This window comes from Dasypus novemcinctus, chromosome 16 (genome assembly GCF_030445035.2).
Source record: "Dasypus novemcinctus isolate mDasNov1 chromosome 16, mDasNov1.1.hap2, whole genome shotgun sequence".
Taxonomy (NCBI): domain Eukaryota; kingdom Metazoa; phylum Chordata; class Mammalia; order Cingulata; family Dasypodidae; genus Dasypus; species Dasypus novemcinctus.
In genome coordinates this window covers 48949294-48970995 of record NC_080688.1, presented here as the reverse complement: position 1 = coordinate 48970995, position 21702 = coordinate 48949294, and the positions used below count along the sequence as shown (strand labels likewise).

The 21702-nt window shown below is 34.0% G+C and overlaps 1 protein-coding gene across 1 annotated transcript in view; it reads left to right on the top strand.

Moving 5' to 3' along the window:
- CCDC178 (coiled-coil domain containing 178) overlaps window positions 1-21702 on the top strand; it is a 530711-nt gene that overhangs the window by 98616 nt on the left and 410393 nt on the right. Inside the window, exons 7-9 of the mRNA XM_004479016.3 lie at window positions 5235-5314; window positions 7863-8063; window positions 18581-18801. Of these exons, the coding sequence (XP_004479073.2) occupies window positions 5235-5314; window positions 7863-8063; window positions 18581-18801 (502 nt within the window). The remainder of the gene's footprint in view (window positions 1-5234; window positions 5315-7862; window positions 8064-18580; window positions 18802-21702) is intronic.

Genomic DNA, 21702 nt, shown 5'->3' with positions numbered 1-21702 from the left:
AATAATTAATACCAGTCCTTAAATTCTTAAAAAAAAAAAAATAGACGAGGAGGGAATTTACTAACCTATCCTATGAATTCATGATTATGCTGATATCAAAGCCAGATAAAAACATCACAAGAAAAGAAAACTATTGACCAATATGCCTTAAGAATATATATGCAAAAATCCTCAGCAAAATACTAGCAACCTGAATCCTGTGGCATAATAAAAGGGCTATATACCACAACTAAATGGGATTTATCTCAGGAATAAAATGGTGGTTGAAAATACAAGTCAATATAATATATCACATTAATAAAATGAAGCAAAAATCCCACTTGATCTCTACTGACACAGAAAATCATTTGACAAAATCCAACACCCTTTAGTGAAGAAGAAACTAAAAATAATAGGAATGGAAGGAATCTTCCTAAACATGATAAAGCATGTAATGAAAAATCTTCAGTGGCAAAGACTGAAAATTTTCCACCTAGGATCTGTAGCAAAAGAAGGATGGCTACTTTTGCCAATTTTTTTCAAAATTATACAGGAAATGTTGGCCAGAGCGGTTAGGAAAGAAGAAAAATAAATAAAAGGCATCTATAGCAGAAGAGAAAAGTGTAATTATCCTTATCCATAAATGACGTGATATTAAATATAGAAAATTCTAAAGGATGCAAACCCCCACAAAAACTATTGGAGATAATGCAATGCAATCAGGTTGCATGACACAAGATCAGCATGCAAAAATCAGTTGTATTTTTATACACTGGAAATGAACAAACTAAAAATTAGATTAAGAAAACAATTCCATTTGTAATATCTTCAAAGAGAAAAAAATTTCTAGGAATAAATTTTACTAAAGAAGTACACTTTATAGTATGAACCATCACTGAATATAATGGAAAGGACCTAAATAAGTGGGAAGACTCCCCATATTCTTGGTTTGGAATACATAATACTGTTAGAATGCCAGTACTATTCAATGTGATCTATAGAATTAATTCTAAGAGAGTGTAAACTACAATGTAAACTATAATCCATGCTGTGTAGCAGTGCTCCAAAATGTATTTATCAAATGCAATGACTGTATCACACTAATGAAAGAAGTTGTTTTTGTGGGAAAAGTGTGGGGTGTGGGGAGTGGAGCATATGTAATATTTTGTGTGATCTATATATCTTTTAAAAATAAATAAAAATGTATTTTAAAAAAGAATTAATTCTATAGATCAATTTGCCAGAAATGGAAAAGCTTATCCTAAAATTTATATAAAATTGCAAATAGGCAAAGCAATCTTAGAAAAAATTAGCAACAACAACAAAACAAAGTTGGAAAGCTCACACCCCCTTTATATCAAAGTCAGAAGGCTCACACTTCCTGATATCAAAACTTTCAGTAAAGTTACAGTAATCAAAAGAATGTGATACAGGCATCAGGATAAAAAATGTAGAGCAATTTAATTAAGATTCCAGAAATAACCCCTTTATTTATTGTCAATTGATTTTTGACAAGGGTACCAAAACCATTCATTCAATGGATAATCTCTTCAGTAAATGGTACTCGGACAACAGCATAGTCACATGCGAAATAATGAATGTGAGTCCCTGTCTCACACCATTATTTGTTTGAAATAACCAAAGTCATTTCAATGTAAAAGCTAAAACCATAAAACTCTCTGAAGAAAACGTAGAGGCAAATCTTCATGACTTTGGATTTGGAAATGGATTCTTAGATATGGCAAAAGCAAAAACAACAAAAGAAAATGAAAATGTAGATAAATTATGCTTCATCAAAATTGAAATCCTTTGTGCATCAAAGTACATGATCAAGAAAATAAAAAGACAACCTACAGAATGGGAGAAAATTTCAAATTGTAATTTGATAAGAATATCCACAATATATAAAGAACATTTGCCACTCAACAACAAAAATACATATAGCCCAGTTAAGAAAAATGGGCACAGGACTTGAATTGGCTTTTTTTCTCCATAGGTGATATACAAATAGCCACCAATACATGAAAAGATACTCAGCATCATTAATCATTAGGGAAATGCAAGTCATATCCATAATGAGTTCACTTTACAACCACTAGGATAGTTATAACATAAAAGATGGACAATAACAATTGTTGGTAAGGATGTTGAGAAACTGGAACCCTTGCACATTGCTAATGAGAATATGAAATGGTTTGACCACTGTGGAAAAGAGTATTGCAGTTACTCAAAAAGTTAAACATCTAGTTACCAAAGGCCCAACTCTTTGATGCCTGTGTAATATACCCAAATAACTCAAAATTGTTCTTCAAACCAAAACTTGTACAGGAATGTACATTTCATCACTATATACAAAAGCCATCTTTTCCAGCTTTTGATGGAAAAAAACCATAAATTTCCATTAATTAATGAATGTATAAACAAACTGTGTTATATCCATACAATGGAATGATTTTCAGTCAGGAGGAGGAGTGACTCACTAATACTTGCTACTAATGGATGCACTTCAAAACCATTATCCTAACTGAAAGAAGCCAGATACCAAGGTCACATATTGTGTGATTCCATTTACATGAATTATCCAGAATAGGTAAAATCATAGAGACTAACTGCATATTAGTGCTTATGAGGGTCTGGGTGAGGTGAGGTAGAGGAGGGAGAGAACTACTTAATTGATATGGGGTTTCCCTTTTGGGTGATGAAAATGTTTTAGAACTGGATAGAGGTGAGGCATGTACAACATTATGAATGCACTGATTTTTTACACATTAACGTTGTTAATTTTGTTATGCAAATTTTATCTTAGTATAAACAATTTATTTAAGAAAAAATTGAATTTTTGAAATCAACATACAAATGTGGGCTTAATTATGTGTAATAATTTGCTATACCATATAGTTTGTGTTAAAGATCAGGGGAGTAAAGAGATGCAGTTGTTCAGAAAGCACAATAAAAAAAGCTCAACATCATTAGCTTTCAGGGAAATGCAAATCAAACTGCAGTGCGATACTATTCCACACCCATTAATAAGGCTATTATTTAAAAAATGGAAAAAAAGCAAGTGTTGGGAGAGGATGTGGAGAAATAGAGATGGTTTATTTATTGCTGGTGGCATTGTAAAACTGTGCAGCCCCAGTGGAAGACAGTTCAGTGGTTCCTCAGAGAGTTAAATATAGAATTACCATATTACCCAGTAATCCCATTGCTAGGAATATACCCAAAAGAATTGAAAGCAGGGACTTGAATAGATATTTGCGCACTGATGTTCATGGCCATGTTGTTCACAATTGCCAAAAGATGGAAGCAACCCAAATGTCCACCAACTGGTGAATGGATAAATAATATGTGGTTTATACATACAATGAAATACTATTCAGCTATAAAAAGGAATGAAGTCAATACATTTGACAACATTGATGAACTTTGAAGATGTAATGTTGAATATAATACAGACATAAAAGGACAAATATTGTATGATCTCACTGATTGGAAATGTATTTATAAAATGAAGATGAAAAATAATGGGAAAATATAATGATTATTTCCCTAAACTCACAATTGTCAGGCATTCCTAAATAGGGTACTAGTATGATTAAAAACTATTCAGGGGAAGCGGCTGTGGCTCAAGTGATTGGGCTTCCACCTATCATATGGGAGGACCTGGATTTGATCCCTGGGACCTCCTGGTAAAATAATCGTGCCCACATGGTGGGCCGAGTGCTTGTGTGAGTGCCTGCGCAGTGAGCTGAGTGCCCATGCGGTGAGCCAAATGTCTGTGTGAGTGTCCGCATGGCGAGCTGAGTGCCCATTCAGTGAGCCAAATGCCTGTGCGAGTGTCCACATGGCGAGCTGAGTGCCCGCCATGGCAAGCCTAGTGCCCATGCAAGTGCCTGCATGACGAGCTGAATGCCAATGTGAGTGCCTGAGCAGTGAGCCATTTCCCACTCAAGTGAGTCGTGCAGCAAGATGATGATGCAACCAAAGAGAGATGAAGGGGAGAGTCAAGGTGAAGAGCAGCAGAAACCAGGAACTGAGGTGGTGCAAGTGACATCTCTCCACATCAGAGGCCCCCAGGGTCAAATCCCAGTGAAGACAAAAAAGAGAAATAGATACAGAAGATCATACAGCAAAAAACTCCCACAAAAAACAGCAGGGTGGGAGGTTGGGGGAAGGAAAAAGAAAGAAGGAAAGAAAAAAAAAATTATTTAGCCATTAGGATATTTAATGGTAGTCAAATATGACAATAATGTTATGTAATTAATGCAGAATGTAAAATTACAGGACTCTTAATTTTATAAAAATTAGAATATCACTAGAACATATGTTTTATGTTATCGCTGCAAAGAATTAACGGATATCATTATCTTATATTATTTTTATGATTTTTACTATGTACAACTTTCTGGCATTAATTTTTAATATTTCTTTAATAAGAAAAAGATAATGATTTTATTAAAATTAAAAAAGGAAACTGCCTTGATGTTGATAAATATTTTCTCATAACTTCTATCAAGGAAAAATACCTTGTTAAATACAATGAAGAACAACCTAGGATTCTAGAATAGGACAAGAACTACGAATAATGAAAATATTTTGTTGTTTAACAAATACAACTTTAGCTAAAAAGAATCTTTAGAAAAGAGATAACATTTTACTTTGGACATTTTCCTAAAAACTTACAGAAAACCAGCTTCAGATTCAAAATGGTATGTTTACTCCTTGTTTTATATTGGTTCCTCAGAAATTGCTAAACTGAAATCAGAGATATAGTAAATCCATATTGTTCTTCCTTTTTTTCTGACAGCAACACTCTCCTACAAAAGCAATTTCTTAAAAAAAGAAATTCCCATTTTAACACTCCTTTGAAAAATTTAAGACCATTGTAATAAATTTTTGTATTAATTTACCATTAAGTTTAAAATGTATTACCTATTAATATTTTGCTTTATTAATCTCCTATATAGTTGGTAAACATGTATATTAAGTTTTACTGTAAGCATTTAAAATCTAGCATAAGTGGAGCAGGTGTAGCTCAGTGGTTGAGTGCTTGCTTTCCATTTAGTAGGTCCTGGTTTCAATCCTCCTAAACAAACAAACAAATAAACAAACAAACAAACAAAAAATGGGCCTGGGGAACTTTACCAGAGTAACTAAGAATAAGGGCACCCAAGTGTAGGAACATCACCTAAATTTGTTTTACTAATTTTAAGTACAGCCTTCCTTTACTAATTGATTGCTTCTCTTACTTTATGTAGGAGCATAATTTCTTCCACAAAAGATCTGAAAGAAGGTATTGATTTACAAGTGAAAGAGGTCAAAATCCAAGAAGTGGGAGGTAAAATTTTTCCACATATTTATTGCTAATTACACTTAAATAAAATAAAAGTTAATAGCTTATGGACCTTTCTTTTAATAGTTTTCTAATTTTCTCAATAATTAAATTTAGGGTTTTTCTAATTCTTGTGTGTCTATTAAAAGATCCCCCTATCATTTCATTATGTATTCATTCAGCAAATATTAAATAATGGCTATTATATACCAAATAATGGTCTAGGTCTTGAATATATAATGATCCCTACCAAATTCTCAAGAAGTTAACTGCTTTTTGTGTTGTCCAGTGGAACTTTCTCTGATTACTGAAGTATATATTTTTGCTGTCCAATAGATTAGCATCTAACCACATATAACTATTAAGTACTTGAAATGTGGCTACTGCAACAGAGAAACCGAATTTTTAAGTTTAAATTAATTTTAATTAACTTGTATTTCTATATAAATGGCCATATGTAGTTTATGGCTATATACTGAACATCTTAGCTCTAGTTTTCATATAAGTTGTCATTAATATTATTGTCATAATTTACAAAGCATACAATATTTTATATACTGATTTTAAGTTTGTGTTAACATTGCTTCAATATATTTGAATATATTCTTGGAATTATATTAAACAATTCCTACACCCCCTGGTATGCAAAAATACATTGCTAAATACTGTGAGGGAAAGAGGGCTAATAAACACAAGGTGTTTTTTAAAACAAAAAACTGTTGTTATTGAAAGCTCACATTCATGGCAGGGCTGTTTTTACTATTTCTCTTTTTAATATTTGTTTCTACGATAAGGATGAAACCTCAATCATTATTTTTAAAGTTTTCACATGACAGATTCTGGAAGAAAAGTTAAATATATTGATAAACTCTATTACAGTTCAAAATAATCTTGTTAGGCTAGAATAATGAACTAATAGTAAAAAAAATAGTGTAGTTATGTTTATTATAAATGTATACATTTGAATCTAAAACACAAAATAATACCGTTATGAAAATCTACTGTAATTAAGTACATATATTTAAAAAATTGCAAGTGGTTGCTCATTTACTCATTAGGAAGGAGGAAATATAATTGATATGGTATTCTGGAAAAATATGAGAGAGAGATTAAATACAATGAATTGAAGCCTCTACAAGCTATACATACTTACAGGATTTATTCGATAATGTTATTATAGGCATAATGTGAAAGACAACTTAAATAAACATAATGAATACCTTTGGTAAAACACATACATGTCCAATCAGTATTACTTTAATTATAAGTGGTCTTAGTTTCTTCTTATATTTCAGACCGAAATCTGGTTATAGAAATTGAGTGACTAATAAGTTCTCTGCAGAAAACAATGCTCAAGAAGTGTACTTACATGAAGATTAAATAACTAACAATCTAAAATGTCCAGGATTTGAGAGAATTTGACAAATCAATAAACTCAAAGAGACCACATAAAGGGCCAGTCCTAAGAAAGATAATTTTTATTTACTAAAATGGAGAAACCTGTTTTACAAGAATTCTGTCTGACAGACAGCATACTGAATTTTTTTGAAAAGTCCACTAGGTTAGAAGTAGAATCTGTGACTACTGAGCTTGCACTTATAACCATTATGTCATACTACCTTCTAGCAGAAAACCATTGTCTTTCTTGTCCAAAAGCAAAACAAAACAAAGCAAGAAATTGTATTAGTCGCCTTTCTTTTTGAAACAGTTTTACTGTTTTTGCTCTAGCCTCATCTCCTTAAGTGGTCTTAGTTTTCTGACACTTTTTGTTTGTATATTCTTGTCATGTCAAACGTTGACAAAAGCCTGGAGTGATATGGCTCATATGATGAGATCCATATCAGTCTTGCTTACTGATCTCCAGGGCTGATCATATTGCGTAGGACATAATAGGATCTATACACATTTCTTGCATAAGTAAATGAATAAATATCCATATCAGTTATTTCATTAACATTAAACCATATCCCAGGAATCACACTTATCTCTCATGAAAGGATTAATTTGTACTATAAACTGAATAAACAGAATTTAGACATGATAATGAACTCCTCCCAAATCTAAATAAAGAAGTTATTATCTGATAGGATTGAATAATATAAAGCATGTTATTTCTAGGACTCATCTGAAAAATTTCAATATTTATTTGATTTAATCATGATTTCATTTTCACATAGAATGGGAGGAAACACAAGCATATTTAAAAATAAAATTCTAAAATACAATTAATATAGCTTGTGAATAGGGCTATGGTTTTTTTTTTCCCTGAAATGAATATATTCATGAAGATACTGGTTGAGATGTAGCTATTTTAAATATTTTATAAAATGGTAATTTAAAAATCTGTCTTCAAAGGTTATATAGTCAATGTTATGATTACATTATAATAAAAACCATTTTAAAAGGCTTATTCATTATATAATGCATTTAAATCTACTGAATATTTAATATTAAATATATAAAAGAATAGTGATACAGCTAAGACCCATCTTCTTACCACCCAGTTTAGAGGCTGATTCATTAACAAATGTGAGTATATATTCCTATTTTTAAGATGAGAAGTGTCCAGAATTAAAACAGGAAATGGAAACACTGCTGTCAGAGGCCATCCATCTCATTAAAAGTCTAGAAACTGACCGTGCAGAAGCCGAAGAAGCTTTAAAACAACAAAGATTAAGAAGGAAAAAGGTTAACATGAAAATTGATTCTTGGTCAATCTGGAGACTTGAAGAACTCCCCGCAGCTGTGCAGAAAGGTAATGATAAGGAATTTTCATACTGCCATCTAATATGCTAGAGAGGTGTGGATAATCATTTGCAGCCCTAAATAAAATATTTTCTCTGGTTAGGGTGACCATATTATTTGGCATTCAAACTAGGGCACTTTTGTAAGACTCGATTAATAATAATGCTGGGGTCACAGACATAAACTGTGACTGCACTTGGCAAACATAGACCTGCAGTCATTCAGACTTTGCTGGAAATTATGTGGGCATTATGGTCCACAAGGGCCATGTAAACACTTGGCAGATTTTTCTTATAATGATTGTAGTTATTAGAAATGATGATATAGTGCTATTAGAAATTTAGAAATGTAAGATGAGTCCCAGTTGGTGTCATTAGCCACATCTTTAAATCTAGGAAAATACAAGAGTTCCCAGTAATATTTTAGGAATTAAATTAATCTGTTTTTGAAAACTTAACAGTAAATATGCTTGGGGAACTCAAAGCATGAATGAAACCTAAAATATTTCCAAGACTCATGCAGATGACAATAATTTAAGAAGGAAGCATTATATTTTACACCATAAATCGATGAATGCGTGTTGAATTGTTAAGTAACCTAAAGGTATTTTTTCATTTCTTTTTTTATTTGAGAAGTTGTGAGTTAACAAAACAATCATGTATACTATACAGGATTACCATACCTTGCCCAACCACCAACTACTAACATCGTTGTGATACATTTGTTACAAATGATGAAAGAACATCATCATACTATTACTGCTATCTGTAGTCCATAGCTTATATTTGGTGTATTTTTTCCACAAACCATCTTATTATTAACCTCATGTATTAGTATTGTATATTTGTTATAGTTCATGAGAGAACATTCTCATATATATACTGTTAACCACAGTCCAACATTCACCACTGGGTTCATTGTGTTATATGATCCCCTGCCTTGTAAAATCCATCCCAAAGTGTATGCTCAGTGGCTCTGTTTCATCACAAAGTTGTGCTGTAATCAACTCAATCCATTTCAGGCCATTTTCATTTCTCCAAAAGGAAAGTGCTATATCCACTTCTACCCCCCATTACTTGTCCTTAGAATATTACTGTTAACTAGAGTCTATATATTATGTTAGTTGTATTTTTCTCATAAAGCTCTATATTTTAATACCTTGTAATAGAGGAACATTCTTGTATGTGTACTGCTAAGCACAATCATCATCCACCAATGAAATCACTATATTATACAGTCCCTAGATTATCCTTTCTTTCAGTTGACGTTAACCTCCCCAGAAGACCCCTTTTAGTAACCATCACATTTATAAATCAGCAGGGTTGATTATACTCACTAAAATGTTATACCATCAACTGTAACCATTTCTACACATTTACGGTCCCCCTTGTTAAACATTCTTCATACATTCAGCATCAGTTCCCTACTCTCAACCCATATGCTATCTCCGAGAAACATATACTGTAGAGTTTAACTCCATGAATTTACTCATTGTATTTAATTCATCTTAGTGAGACCATACAATATTTGTCCTTTTGTGTCTGACTAATTTCAATCAACCTAGTGTTCTCAAGGTTCATTTATGTTGTCATATGCATCCCCAGTTCTTTTCTTCATATAGCTAAATAGTATTCCCTTTATGTTTGTACCACATTTTGTTTATCAATTCATTGGATGATGGACACTGGGTTCTTTCCATCTTTTAGCAATTGTGAATAATGCCACTATGAACATTGGTGTGCAAATGTCTGTGTGTGTCCTTGCTTTCAGTTCTTAAGAATATATTCCTAGTAGTGGGATTGCCAGGTCATATGGTAGTTCTACCTTTAGCTTCTTGAGGAACCACCAAACTGTCCTCCACAGAAGCTCCTTCATTTTACATTCCCACCAAATGTGAAAGATTGTTTGCAATTCTCTACATCCTCTCCAGCATTTGTAGTTTTGATTTTTAAAAAAATAATGACCATTCTATATGCCAGGAAATAATATCTCATTGTAGGTGTGATCTGCATTTACCCAATAGCTAGTGCTGTTGAGCATCTTTTCATGTGTTTTCTTTTTTTCTTTTTCTTTTTGCCATTTGTATTTCTTCTTTGAAGAAATTTCTGTTCTTTTGCTCATTTTTTTTGGAATTGGTTTGCATGTCTTTTTATGCTTGAGTTGTATAATCTCTTTAGATAACATGGAAATCAAACCCTTATCAGATATGTAGTTTCTGAAGATTTTTTCCCAATGAGTAGGCTGTCTTTTCACCTTCTTAACAAAGTCCTTTGAAGCAGAAAAGAGTTTTAATTTGAGGAGTCCTGTTCTTCTATTTTTTCTTTCATTTCTCATGCTTTGGTTATAAGGTTTAAGAAACCACCTGCTACCGCAAGATCATGAAGATATTTCCCTATATTTTCTTCTAGGTCTTTTATGGTACTACCTTTTATAATTAGGTCCTTGATCCATTTTAAGTTAATTTTTAATAAGGTTGGAGATGGGGTTGTCCATTGTTTTACCTATGGATATCAAGTTCTCCCATCACCATTTCTTGAATAGACTATTCCGACTTAGCTGGGTGTGTTTGATAGCCTTGTCAAAAATCACTTGACCATAGATGTGAGGAACTATTTTTTCAATTCTCAGTTTGGTTCCATTGGTCAATATGTCTATCTTTATGCCAGTACCATTTTGTTTTACCACTGTAACTAAGTAATATGCTTTACAGTCAGGAAGTGAGAGTCCTCCAAGTTCATTCTTCAATTTTAAGATATTTTTGGCTATTCAGGGATCATTACCCTTCCAAATAGATTTGATATTTGGCTTTTCCATTTCAAGGCTTGGAATTTTATTGGAATTGCATTAAATTTGTAAATCAGTTTAGGTAGAATTGACATATTAATGATATTTATTCTTTGAATCCCTGAACATGGAATATCCTTTCATTTATTTAGGTATTCTTTGTTTTCTTTTGGCATTGTTTTGTCATTTTCTAAATACAGGTCCTTTATGTCCTTGGTTAAGCTTATTCCAAAATACTTTATTCTTTTAGTCACTAGTGTAAAGGGAATAATTTTTCTGACTTCCTCCTCAAATTACTCATTAGTGGTCTAGAAATACACCTGATTTTTGCAAATTAGTCCTGTATCCTGCCACTTTGCTTTACTATTAGTTTTATTAGCTTTGTTGTAGATTTTAAGGAATTTTTTAGGTATAGGACCATATCACCAGTAAGTTTTACTTCTTCCTTCCTTATTTAGGTGCCTTTTATTTTTCTTGCCTAATTGCTCTAGCTAGAACTTCTAGCACAATATTGAATAACAGTGGTGATAGTGGGCATGATTATCTTGTTCCCCATCTCAGCAGGAAAGCTTTCAATCTTTCACTGTTGAGTACAATATTAGCTGTGGGATTTTCATATATGCACATTACCATGTTGAGAAAGTTTCCTTCTATTCCTATCTTTTGGAATGTTTTTATCAAGAAAGGATGCTATATTTTGTCAAATGACTTTTCTGCATTAATGGAGATGATCATGTGATTTTTCTTCAATTTATTAATGTGGTGTATTACACTCATTGATTTTCTTGTGTTGAACCACTCTTGCATACCTGGGATAAAACCCACTTGATCATGGCGTATAATTTTTTTAATGTGCTTTGGATTCTGTTTACAAGTATTTCATTGAGGATTTTTTCATCTATTTTAATTAAAGAAATTGGTCTGTAATTTTCTAAGTATCATAGTATGACTTTGGTGTTAGGGTGATGTTGACTTCATAGAATATGTGTGATAGTGCTCCCTCCTGTTAAAATTTTTGGAAAAGATTGAGCAATATTGGTATTAGATCTTCTTTGAATGATTGGTAGAATTCACCTGTGCAGCTGTCTGATCCTGAGCTTTCAATTCTTGGAAGACTTTTGATGACTGCTTCTATCTCATTAATTGTGATTGGTTTGTTGAGGGTCAGTATAGGTTTCTTCTAGGGTCGGTATTGACTTTTTTCATGTGTTTCTAGGAATTTGTCCATTTTGTCTATGTTGTCTAGTTTGTTTGCATACAATTGTTCATAGTATCATTTTATGATCTTTTTGATTACTTTAGGGTCAATGGTAATGTCCCTCTTCTCATTTCTTATTTTATTTGTTTGCATCACTTCTCTTTTTTTCTTTGTCAGTCTGGCTAAGGGTTTGTTGATATTGTTGATATTCTCCAAGAGCCAATTTTTTATTTTGTTAGTGCTCTCTGTTGTTTTTTGTTGTTGTTGTTGTTGTTCTCAGTTTAATTTATTTCTGTTCTGATCTTTATTATTTTTTTCCTTCAGCTTGATTTAGGAATAGTTTGCTGTTGTTTTTCTAGTTCCTCCAGGCATGCAGTTAGAACTGTGATTTTAGCTCTTCTTTTTTAATGTGAGCATTGAGGGCTATAAATTTCCTTCTCAGCACTACCTTTGCTGTATCCTATAGGTCATCTCACAATATTTACTGATTTTTCTTGCAGTTTATTCTTTGACCCATTGATTATTTAAGACCGTGTTGTTTAACCTCCATATGTTTGTGAATTTTCCCTGGGGTGGGGATGGAGCCCAAAGTATGGGCAGCAAACTAAGTCATATTAGTCAATACTGAATGCAGTTGCCCACGTAGAATTATGAAGCACTGGGCCACCTCCTCCCCTTCCAGAGCTGGAAATGGAGCCTCCAGTGTGCCAAGCAATCTAGTCTGTGCAGGCCAAAAGCAACTGCAGTTGCCTAGAGAGGGCGAGGGAGCAGTATCCCTTCTCCTGCTATGTCAGAGGTGGGGATGGAGCCACAGATGTATTCAGTACCGTAGTTTGTGTGAGCTGAAAGCATCTGCAGTTGCCCAGAGAGGTTGAAGAAACACCATCCCTTTCCTATCCTATTGGAGACAGAGATGTATCCTTATGTTTGCCCACCAATCTAGTCTGTGTGGTTTGTAAGTGACTGCAGTTGCCCAGAGAGGCTGCCAATACCTAGTATCCTCCCTGCCAGAGATGGGTCTGGAGCCTAGGCTAGGGCTGCAGACTGATGAGTAGAAAGAAGCTGGTCCCTACTTCATTGTGATTTTCAGTCAGCCTTGCTTCTCCTCGTGCTTGGAGTGGAGTCAAAATGGAGGCTGCTGGCTTCTTTCTGAGTTGGACAGGTTCATACTTTAGCTGTTCTTAGCAGTGGACTTTATCCAGGCAAATTTACTAATCAGTAGCTGAAATGGTGCCCCACTGTCTCTTCCTCCCCTGATTTTGGAAAAATGGAGCTTCCAACTTCAGCCAGGGATTAGCTCCTGAAGGGGCTTACACTGCCAGCAGAGGATGGGTATTGGCCACAGTAGCTTGGAGTGCTTTACTCCCAAATCTTCACTGCAGATGGGCAGTCTCCTCCTATTCTTCCAAGGATGTTGCAGAATGCTCTGTTGGTCTCCTGGGCCCCCAAACAGGTGATTTAGGTAGCTCTGTTTAGATTACTGACTGCCCAGCAGGAAAAGCTGATTCTTGAAGTTCCTTACTCTGCCATCATCTTGTTCCCTCCTATATGACTTTAATATAGTTTTAATCTCATCCTTTGTGTCTTTCATTCCCATAACCTCTATTACTTTTCTTTATGCTTTCAAAGTGTTCTTTATCCACAACTAGTATCTTCTTCATATCCTTTATGGATATAGACATATTTTTCTTTAAATACTTGAATTGATTTAGGAGATTTATGTGAACACCATTGATTAGTTGTCTTATATCCTGTGTCTTGTCAGGATTTTTTATTTTATCCTTTGGGTGGGCCATATCTTACTGTTTCTTAGCATGACTTTGTAGTTTTTTGTTGATATTTTAGGCATCTGATTATGTTGGTGAATTTACTCTGATGGTCTCTTTCTCTTGCCTTATAGCTTTGTTTCATGGCTCTTCTTTGATTTTTGGTTAAACTAATTTTATTTTTTAAAGATTTATTTTTTATTTATTTCTTTCCCATTCCCCCCTGCCAACCCCCTGTTCTCTGCTCTCTGTGACCATTTTCTGTGTTCTTCTGTGACCGCTTCTATCCTTATCAGAGGTACTGGGAATCTGTGTCTCTTTTCTGTTGTGTCATCTTGCTGTCAGCTCTCCATGTGTGCATGGTGCCATTCTTGGGCAGGCTGCACTTTCTTTTGTGCAGGGCGGCTCTTCTTGCAGGGCACATTCCTTGTGTGTGGGGCTCCCCTACATGGGAGACACCCCTGTGTGGCAGGGCACTCCTTGTGTGCATCAGCACTGCGCATGGGCCAGCTCCACACGGGTCAAGGAGGACCGGGGTTTGAACCGCGGACCTCCCATGTGGTAGGCAGAAGCCCTATCCATTGGGCCAAGCCCGCTTCCCTAAACTTTTTTTAAATATTCAAGATTTCCCAGCTTAAAATTTCAAAATAGGGCCAGGGACCCACTAATGAGATGCAGACCAGATTCAAAAGTGCCTGGAAAGAAGAGGCTCCAAAAAGCTTTTTACTTATTACAGTTTCCTGGCCTGCCAACCAGTGGCTCTTTGGCAAACCTATCCACTGAGGTGTCACTTTCAGCCTCCACTCACTGGTGATTCTGATCTGGCCAGACCTGAGATTCAAATGAAGTCTGCTGACCAAACCCAGTAAAGAGAAATCACTCTCCACTCTCTGCCACATCCCGGCTCCTCCCAGGGAGGAAGATGTCAGTCGGCTGTAATGTGCCATGGGTTTTACCCAGGCTGTTCAACTTGAGTGTGGGTATGGGTGCTATTTTTTTTTTGCCATGGGGTCTAGTAACTTAGGGTTTTCACATTTCTAGGTGAAAATATAGTTTATTTACTTGGCACTTATTTTCTTTTCTAGATTAGGCAATTAAAAGCTATGAATTTCTCAGTAAGAATTGCATTTGTTGCAGGTCATAAATTGTCATATGCTGTGAGTTCATTTGTAATTAGTTAAAAATATTTCCTAATTTTTGTAATGATTTCTTTTTGGCCCTGTCGTTTATTTGAAGTTGCTCTTTAATTTGCAAGTATCTTAAAATTTTCAAAAATTTCTTTATGTTATCTTTTTCTCATTTAATTTTGTTGTAGGAAGGGAACATTCTTTGAATGGTTTCAATAACAGTAAAATTATTTAGACTTTTTAAATTGCCTAGCATATTATCCAAAAATATTCTGGATAATATTCTTTTTGTGGTTGAAAATAATATGTGTTTTCTGTAAATATCAGTTAGGTCATGTTTAATAATGCTGTTCAAGTCTTATATCTGTTCTAGATTGAGTGTGGTTCCAAAAAAGATATGTTGAAGTCCTACCCTAGTACCTATTTGGAAATAGAATGAGACAAGTTAAAATGAGGTCATATTAACATACAGGGGGGCTCTTAATTAAATATGACTGGTGTCCTTATAAGAAGAGGAAGTTTGGGTACAGATAGAGAGGGACGAAATCCATATTACAACTAAGGCAGATATTGCCATGTATTGCCAGCAAACCGCTGGAAGCTGGGAGAGACATGAAACAGATTCTCCCTATGGAAATCAATTGAAATATAGTGCTGCTGACATCTTGTGTTTGGACTTCTAGCCTCCACAACTGTGAGACAATACATTTCCATTGTTTTAAGCCACCCAGTGTGTAGTATTTTGCTATAGCAACTCTAGCAAACTAAGACAATATCCTGAATGATTTTCTATATAGTTGTTCATTCTTTGTGGTGCTAAGGGTAGAGTATTGAAATATCAACTATGATTTCAACTATGAAATCAGAGAAGAAATCAATGATACCAAAGTTATTTTATCAACTCCCTCAGCTTTTTGTCATGTATTTTGGTTTTTAGAAAGCATTTAAAATACCCTGACAAGTTTTCAAGAAGGCTAAGAAATGCACAGAGGCCAATATTTAAGTTTGGAAATGGAAATTTATGGAGATAAGTAGTATTAAAGTCATATTTATTCCTGAGTGGATTCCTCAATCCCTGATGTCCTTGGGACCTCATTTTGTTCCATCTGTTGGGTACAGGAAACCAGAGATAAAGCAATAGGCTCACCCAATATTAGAATCTAATTATAGACCATGACATAAAGCTGAGAATCCAAAATCTACACCCTCAATATATGAGTCAATGACAAATAAATTCACTGTTTAGAATGCACAGCAAAGAAACTTGCTTATTTCACTTTGTCAGTGGAGAAAACAAAGAAGGCTTTCTGAGCATTCTTAAAGTACTGACTCTCAAATGGATTTGTTACTCAAATCCTCACTGCCTTTGCACTCTGTAAAACGTCGTTTAAATGTTTCATCGGTTGATAGTAAAGCCAGGCATCAGGCAAGAGCAAAGACAAATTTTCTCTGAAAGACTAAAACCTAAACCTAGGCACCAAGGAATTCTCTCAGATAAAGTTCAAACCACACCCCCACCACCAAAAACAGTAGCCCAACATCTAATATCACAAAAACACAGAAAGAAACAGACAACAGAATGTTACTCAAAAAGGTTTTGAATATTGGATTACACGTGAGCTTATAACTTGCATGTGTTTCATATGTTTTAAGAAATAAAAAGAGAAGTTTGAAAATAAAAGTATTATCTAAGAAATTATTTTTAAAAGAAAGCAAACAGAAAAAAGAACTACTAGAAATGAAAAAGATATTACTCAAAATTAACAACTCAAGGTAGATTAAATCATTTCTTAAACTCAAGAAGAGAAGATAACTGGTAAGCTATAAAATTTTAATGCATCCTAGCAAGACAAAGAGAAGGAAAATATGGAATGGAATATAGAGTAAGAATATATAATGAACATCTGTTAGAAGAGCCTGATAAAGATAATAATGGTGATCTTTATCAAGATAATAGCTGATTTCTTAAAACAAAACTGTTACTGTCTAATTAGCTAGAGGAAAATGTAAGAAACTGATGGTGCCAAATGTTATACATATTCAAGAAATTAGAAAATATTTAGAAATGAATCATTACAATATTAGAATTAACATTATCTCCACAGCTGTTAGGAAAACCTGACCATTATTTAAAGGGAAATCAATACCTCAAAAATAAAAGTAACTCACAATGAATTAGAAAAATAAAAGCAAAATAATTACAAAAATAAAGGAGAAAGCAAAATGATAAAATAATGAAATAGATAACTCAGGAAATATGCAAAGATAAACATTAGCTCATTAAAAAGAGACTATTAAAAGGAGAAAATAAATAAAAAGCTATGGCAGGGGCAAGGTTAATCAAAAGTAAAGAGACAAAGTATAAATGAAACCAGATTCTTTAATGGAGAAGTTGTGGTTTTACAAAACTGTAATGTATGAAATACAGTATTCCTGTATACCACCCTATTATTAACAACTTGCATTGGTGTGCAACATTTGTTACAACTGATGATAGCACATCTTTTTACTTAATAACTACAACTTGTTCCTCTCCATGAAAATGTTTAAACATGTTTTGGGGCAATAGTGCTTTCTATGGAATTTCTAACTTTCACAACTTCCCAGGGAGAAGAAATGACAAGAAACTCTCTAACAGGTATTGGAAGATATAATAACCTATAAACCAAATTTAGAGAAAGCCAGTATATAGTGGAATATTAAAGCCCTCAATCATGAAGATAAATGAAAAATTCCTTAATGAAAGCCATTAGAAAATCACATAAAGAAATTTATAAAAAGATGAGAGTCATAGCCAATGTAGTCCAAGAAGGCAAGATTGGTTTAACATATTGATCAATGTAATGACAAAATCCTTTTAGCTAATTTATCTAAAATTATCCTAGACCATTGATTGGTATTTAATTAAAATTATTAATTAAATGAGGGACATTTCCATTTTAAAAATTTCAAATACATTTATAAACAACTAATTTTGTCCATGTGTTCAAATCTGCTTTTGTCATTTCATAGTACTTTCTTGTTTTTCTATAGGTCTTGGGTAGTTCGTGTTAGGCTTATTACTGATGTATGTATTTTATTTTGAGTTCCAGTTTTGCTGTTTTGAATAAAAACACTCAGTTTTCAACATATTATTTATATATATAGAAAAATTATTATTTTGTGTGTTAATTTTGTATGAGCTATCTTATCATTTATAATAATTTCCATTTTATTCTTTTGTGTATTTTTATATATGATTGTATCATCAGAAAATAATAATATTTATTTTTTCATTTTTTATTTGTAACTCCTACTTCATCTTTCTACTCCTGAGTAGTTTTGGAAGGCTTCTACTCTTGCAATTTTTCTCACTCTAGGGAAGTGATAAAACATGGTTATACATATCCCAATCATATTTTCATTGTAATAAAGGTGATTTGTACTAAAATAATTAACTTATAAATTATACATTTTAAAACCTAATTTGATGAATGAAGATAGCAACATTATATTTATAAAGAAATATTCAAATAACTTATTTTACATTTAATAATATTCACACTTGAGTACTTTTTTCTAAAACTAAAATATTTATTATCAAATAAAAATTTCTTTTTGGGTTATTATGTTTTAAAATCTGATTTTCTTTTTTCTTTTCTTTTACTTCTAGAACATGAGGCACATCTGAAAGATATTATAGAACTACGATGGTATCTTGAAGATAATGTTCAACAACTAAAACAAATTGAAGAACAAAAGACGGAGATAGAAGAAGTTAATGCAAAGATTGAAGCAGATATAGACTACATGAATCAATATGAACCACTGCTCAAATTGAAGAAGAAACAGGAACTTAATGCTCTGAGGGAACATTTTAAAAAAAAATATGAGGTAAATAAATAAATATGCATTTCAAAAATATTACATCATTATATAAAAATATTTTAACCATATGAAATTCTATCTTTAACAATTTCTTTTTAGTTTTTATTGATAATTGTCTTGGTATTTATTTTCCAGAAGAATTAAATTGTGTCTCATTTCCTAATTTATATACTTAATAGTATCAATAATATCTAGACATGCTACTAATAGAGTTTGGAGATTTAAAACATCCTGAAATGTTAAAGCCACAATCTAAAACAATGTCATTGTTGATGGAAATATAAAAATGAAGTAGAGTCTGTTTTGCCATTAACCTTTAATACGTAATTTGTACGTGTCATAAAGTGAACAAATTTAAACTTTATAACATGATTTCTATCATTTTATGGTAAGAGAAGTGACTAAATGCCTCAACAGTTCTCTTTTCCTCCCCCTTTTTCCAAAATCACCTGTTTTCATGAATTTCATCTGTCCTAGGAAAATCTTATATAATGTATACATATGTGTGTTTATAAATAAAATTTAGTATTTTTAATATTAAAATACGACCTTAAACTATAACTTTGTGCAATTTGTTTGTTTTAGAGAACAAGCTATTGTTGATACATACAGATGTATCTAGTTTATTCATTTTACTTGCCCTTCTCCATCAAATGAATATCAAATTATGAAATAACATTTCTTCTGTTGGTCATCTGAGTTTGTTTCCAATATTTGGCTGCAGAAAGTGTGGCTTGGCTATGAAGAATGAAACCATAAGGATCCATGAAAATGCTTATGTTTGTCCATGTGAATTTTTCTTACACCTGTACCTTGTGGTATATTTATTGGGTCAAAAGTTATAAAAATCTCAACTTTATTAGTTTACCAAGTGATTCTCCAATATAGTTCTAACAATTTATAGTCTTAGAATAGTAATAGTGCCAGAGACATCTCATTTCTCCATTGTGAATGTAAATGCTGGTATTAGACTTCTTCTTAGCAATAGACCTCTATATAGTTGGGTTGCAATTTGTGAAGCTAAACAATGATTTTCTTTTTCCCTTTTCTGATATTTCTCTAGAGATGTAGGTAGAAGTAATTGACCAGAGTTCCTAGGAAAGCTCCTTAAAATGCACTGACTCAAACAGAAGGAATACCCATTTGTATTTATCCACTTCCTAGAACATAGATCTGATGAAGCTCTAACTGCCAGTTTATATCATTGAGGGATAGAAGCCAATATTCAGAATAGCTAAATAGAAAGACAAAAGGAGCCTTGGACTTATTTCTTTGAGAGAAAAATAAACTGAAATCTTATTTAAATGATATATTTGGTATGTTTCTTTTATGTACAGCCAAACCTAATCCTAACTGATATACCTTATTTCTGTCAACATTTTATTATCATAATTTTAACAATTGCCTATCCTCCATTGAAGGCACAAGCCTTCAGAGCTGTTCCATGACTGGAATTGAAAGCTCCACTTCCTGAAAAAGGGGGAGGAAGAGATGGTTGGGCACCAGTTTCAGCTATGATGAGAAAATTCAGTGGGCTGTAGTATGATCCTGAGAACAGCTAAGGTTTGAGCCTGTCCAGGTCAGAAAGAGGCCAGGAACCGCCATCTTAACTCTACGCCTGGCATGAGGGGAAGCAGGGCAGACTGAAAATTCCAATGCTGGTGAGGACTGTTTTCTTCCCATCCAGATCATATTGCAGGTCTAGCCTAGGCACCAATGCCACCTCCAGCAGGGAGGAAGCTACGGGAATCTGCACCAGCCTCTCCAGGAAATTACCGGCCAAGCCACAGAGACTGGTGATTGTCCTGCTCTGGCAGCACAAGCTACCCCAGGATCTGCTTTATGACAGGAATTGGAAGCTCCATTTCCCAGAAATGGGAGGAGGAGATGGTTGGCTGTCAATTTCAGCTACTGATTGGGAAACTTGGCTGGCTAAGAGATAACCCTGGGAACAGCTGGGGTGAAAACAAGCCCAAGTCAGAAAGAGGCCAGTAGCCACCATTCTGATTCCACCACAGCCTGAGGGGAAGCCCAGCTGATGGTTTCTTTCACACAGATCAGCTTGCAGCTGTAGCCTAGGCTTCAGCCCTGCCTCTGGCAGGGAGGAGGCTGAGGAGTCCTGCACCAGCCTATACAGGTAACTGCAGGGAACTTTGGCTGGCATAGAATGAAAATCAGAAGTCTACCAGGGCAACTGCGGTCATCTTAGGACCCACACTGCATAGATTGCTGCCAACACCTGCAACTCCATCTCTGCCCCAGGTAGGGGAGAAAGGGATGAGAAGCTTCCTCAGTCTCTCTGGGCAACTACAGTCTAGTGTGTGGATTATTCCACACAACTGTGACTCTGTCCCTACCCTGGCAAAGGAGAAAGTTGGAATAAGCGTCATTGGTCCCTGGTGCAATGAGGGTAGCTTGAGCCTCCACAGCTTATAGCACCAAATACATGCTTGACTCCTACTGTGCAACCAGTAAAGGAAAAACTAAACTAAACTAAACTAAAGAGAAAAACTGCACCCAGAATACTCTAGTAAGCCAGATGTGAAGACACCAACAAAAAATTACAATCCACACCAAGAAACAGGAAGCTATGGTCCAGTTAAAGGAACATGATAAGCCTCCAGATGACATAAAGCAGTTGAGACAAGTATAGATGCTCAAACAAATCTCCTTAATAAATTCAATGAGATGGCTAAAGAAATTAAGGATATTAAGAAAACATTGGAGGGGCACAAAGAAGAATTTGAAAACATACATAGAAAAATAGCAGGTCTTATGGGAATGAAAGGTGCAATCAATGAAATTAAAATAACATTGGAATCATATAATAGATTTGAGTGGACAGAAGAAAGGATTGATGAGCTTGAAGAAATGGCCTCTGAAAGTGAACATACCAAAGAATAGATG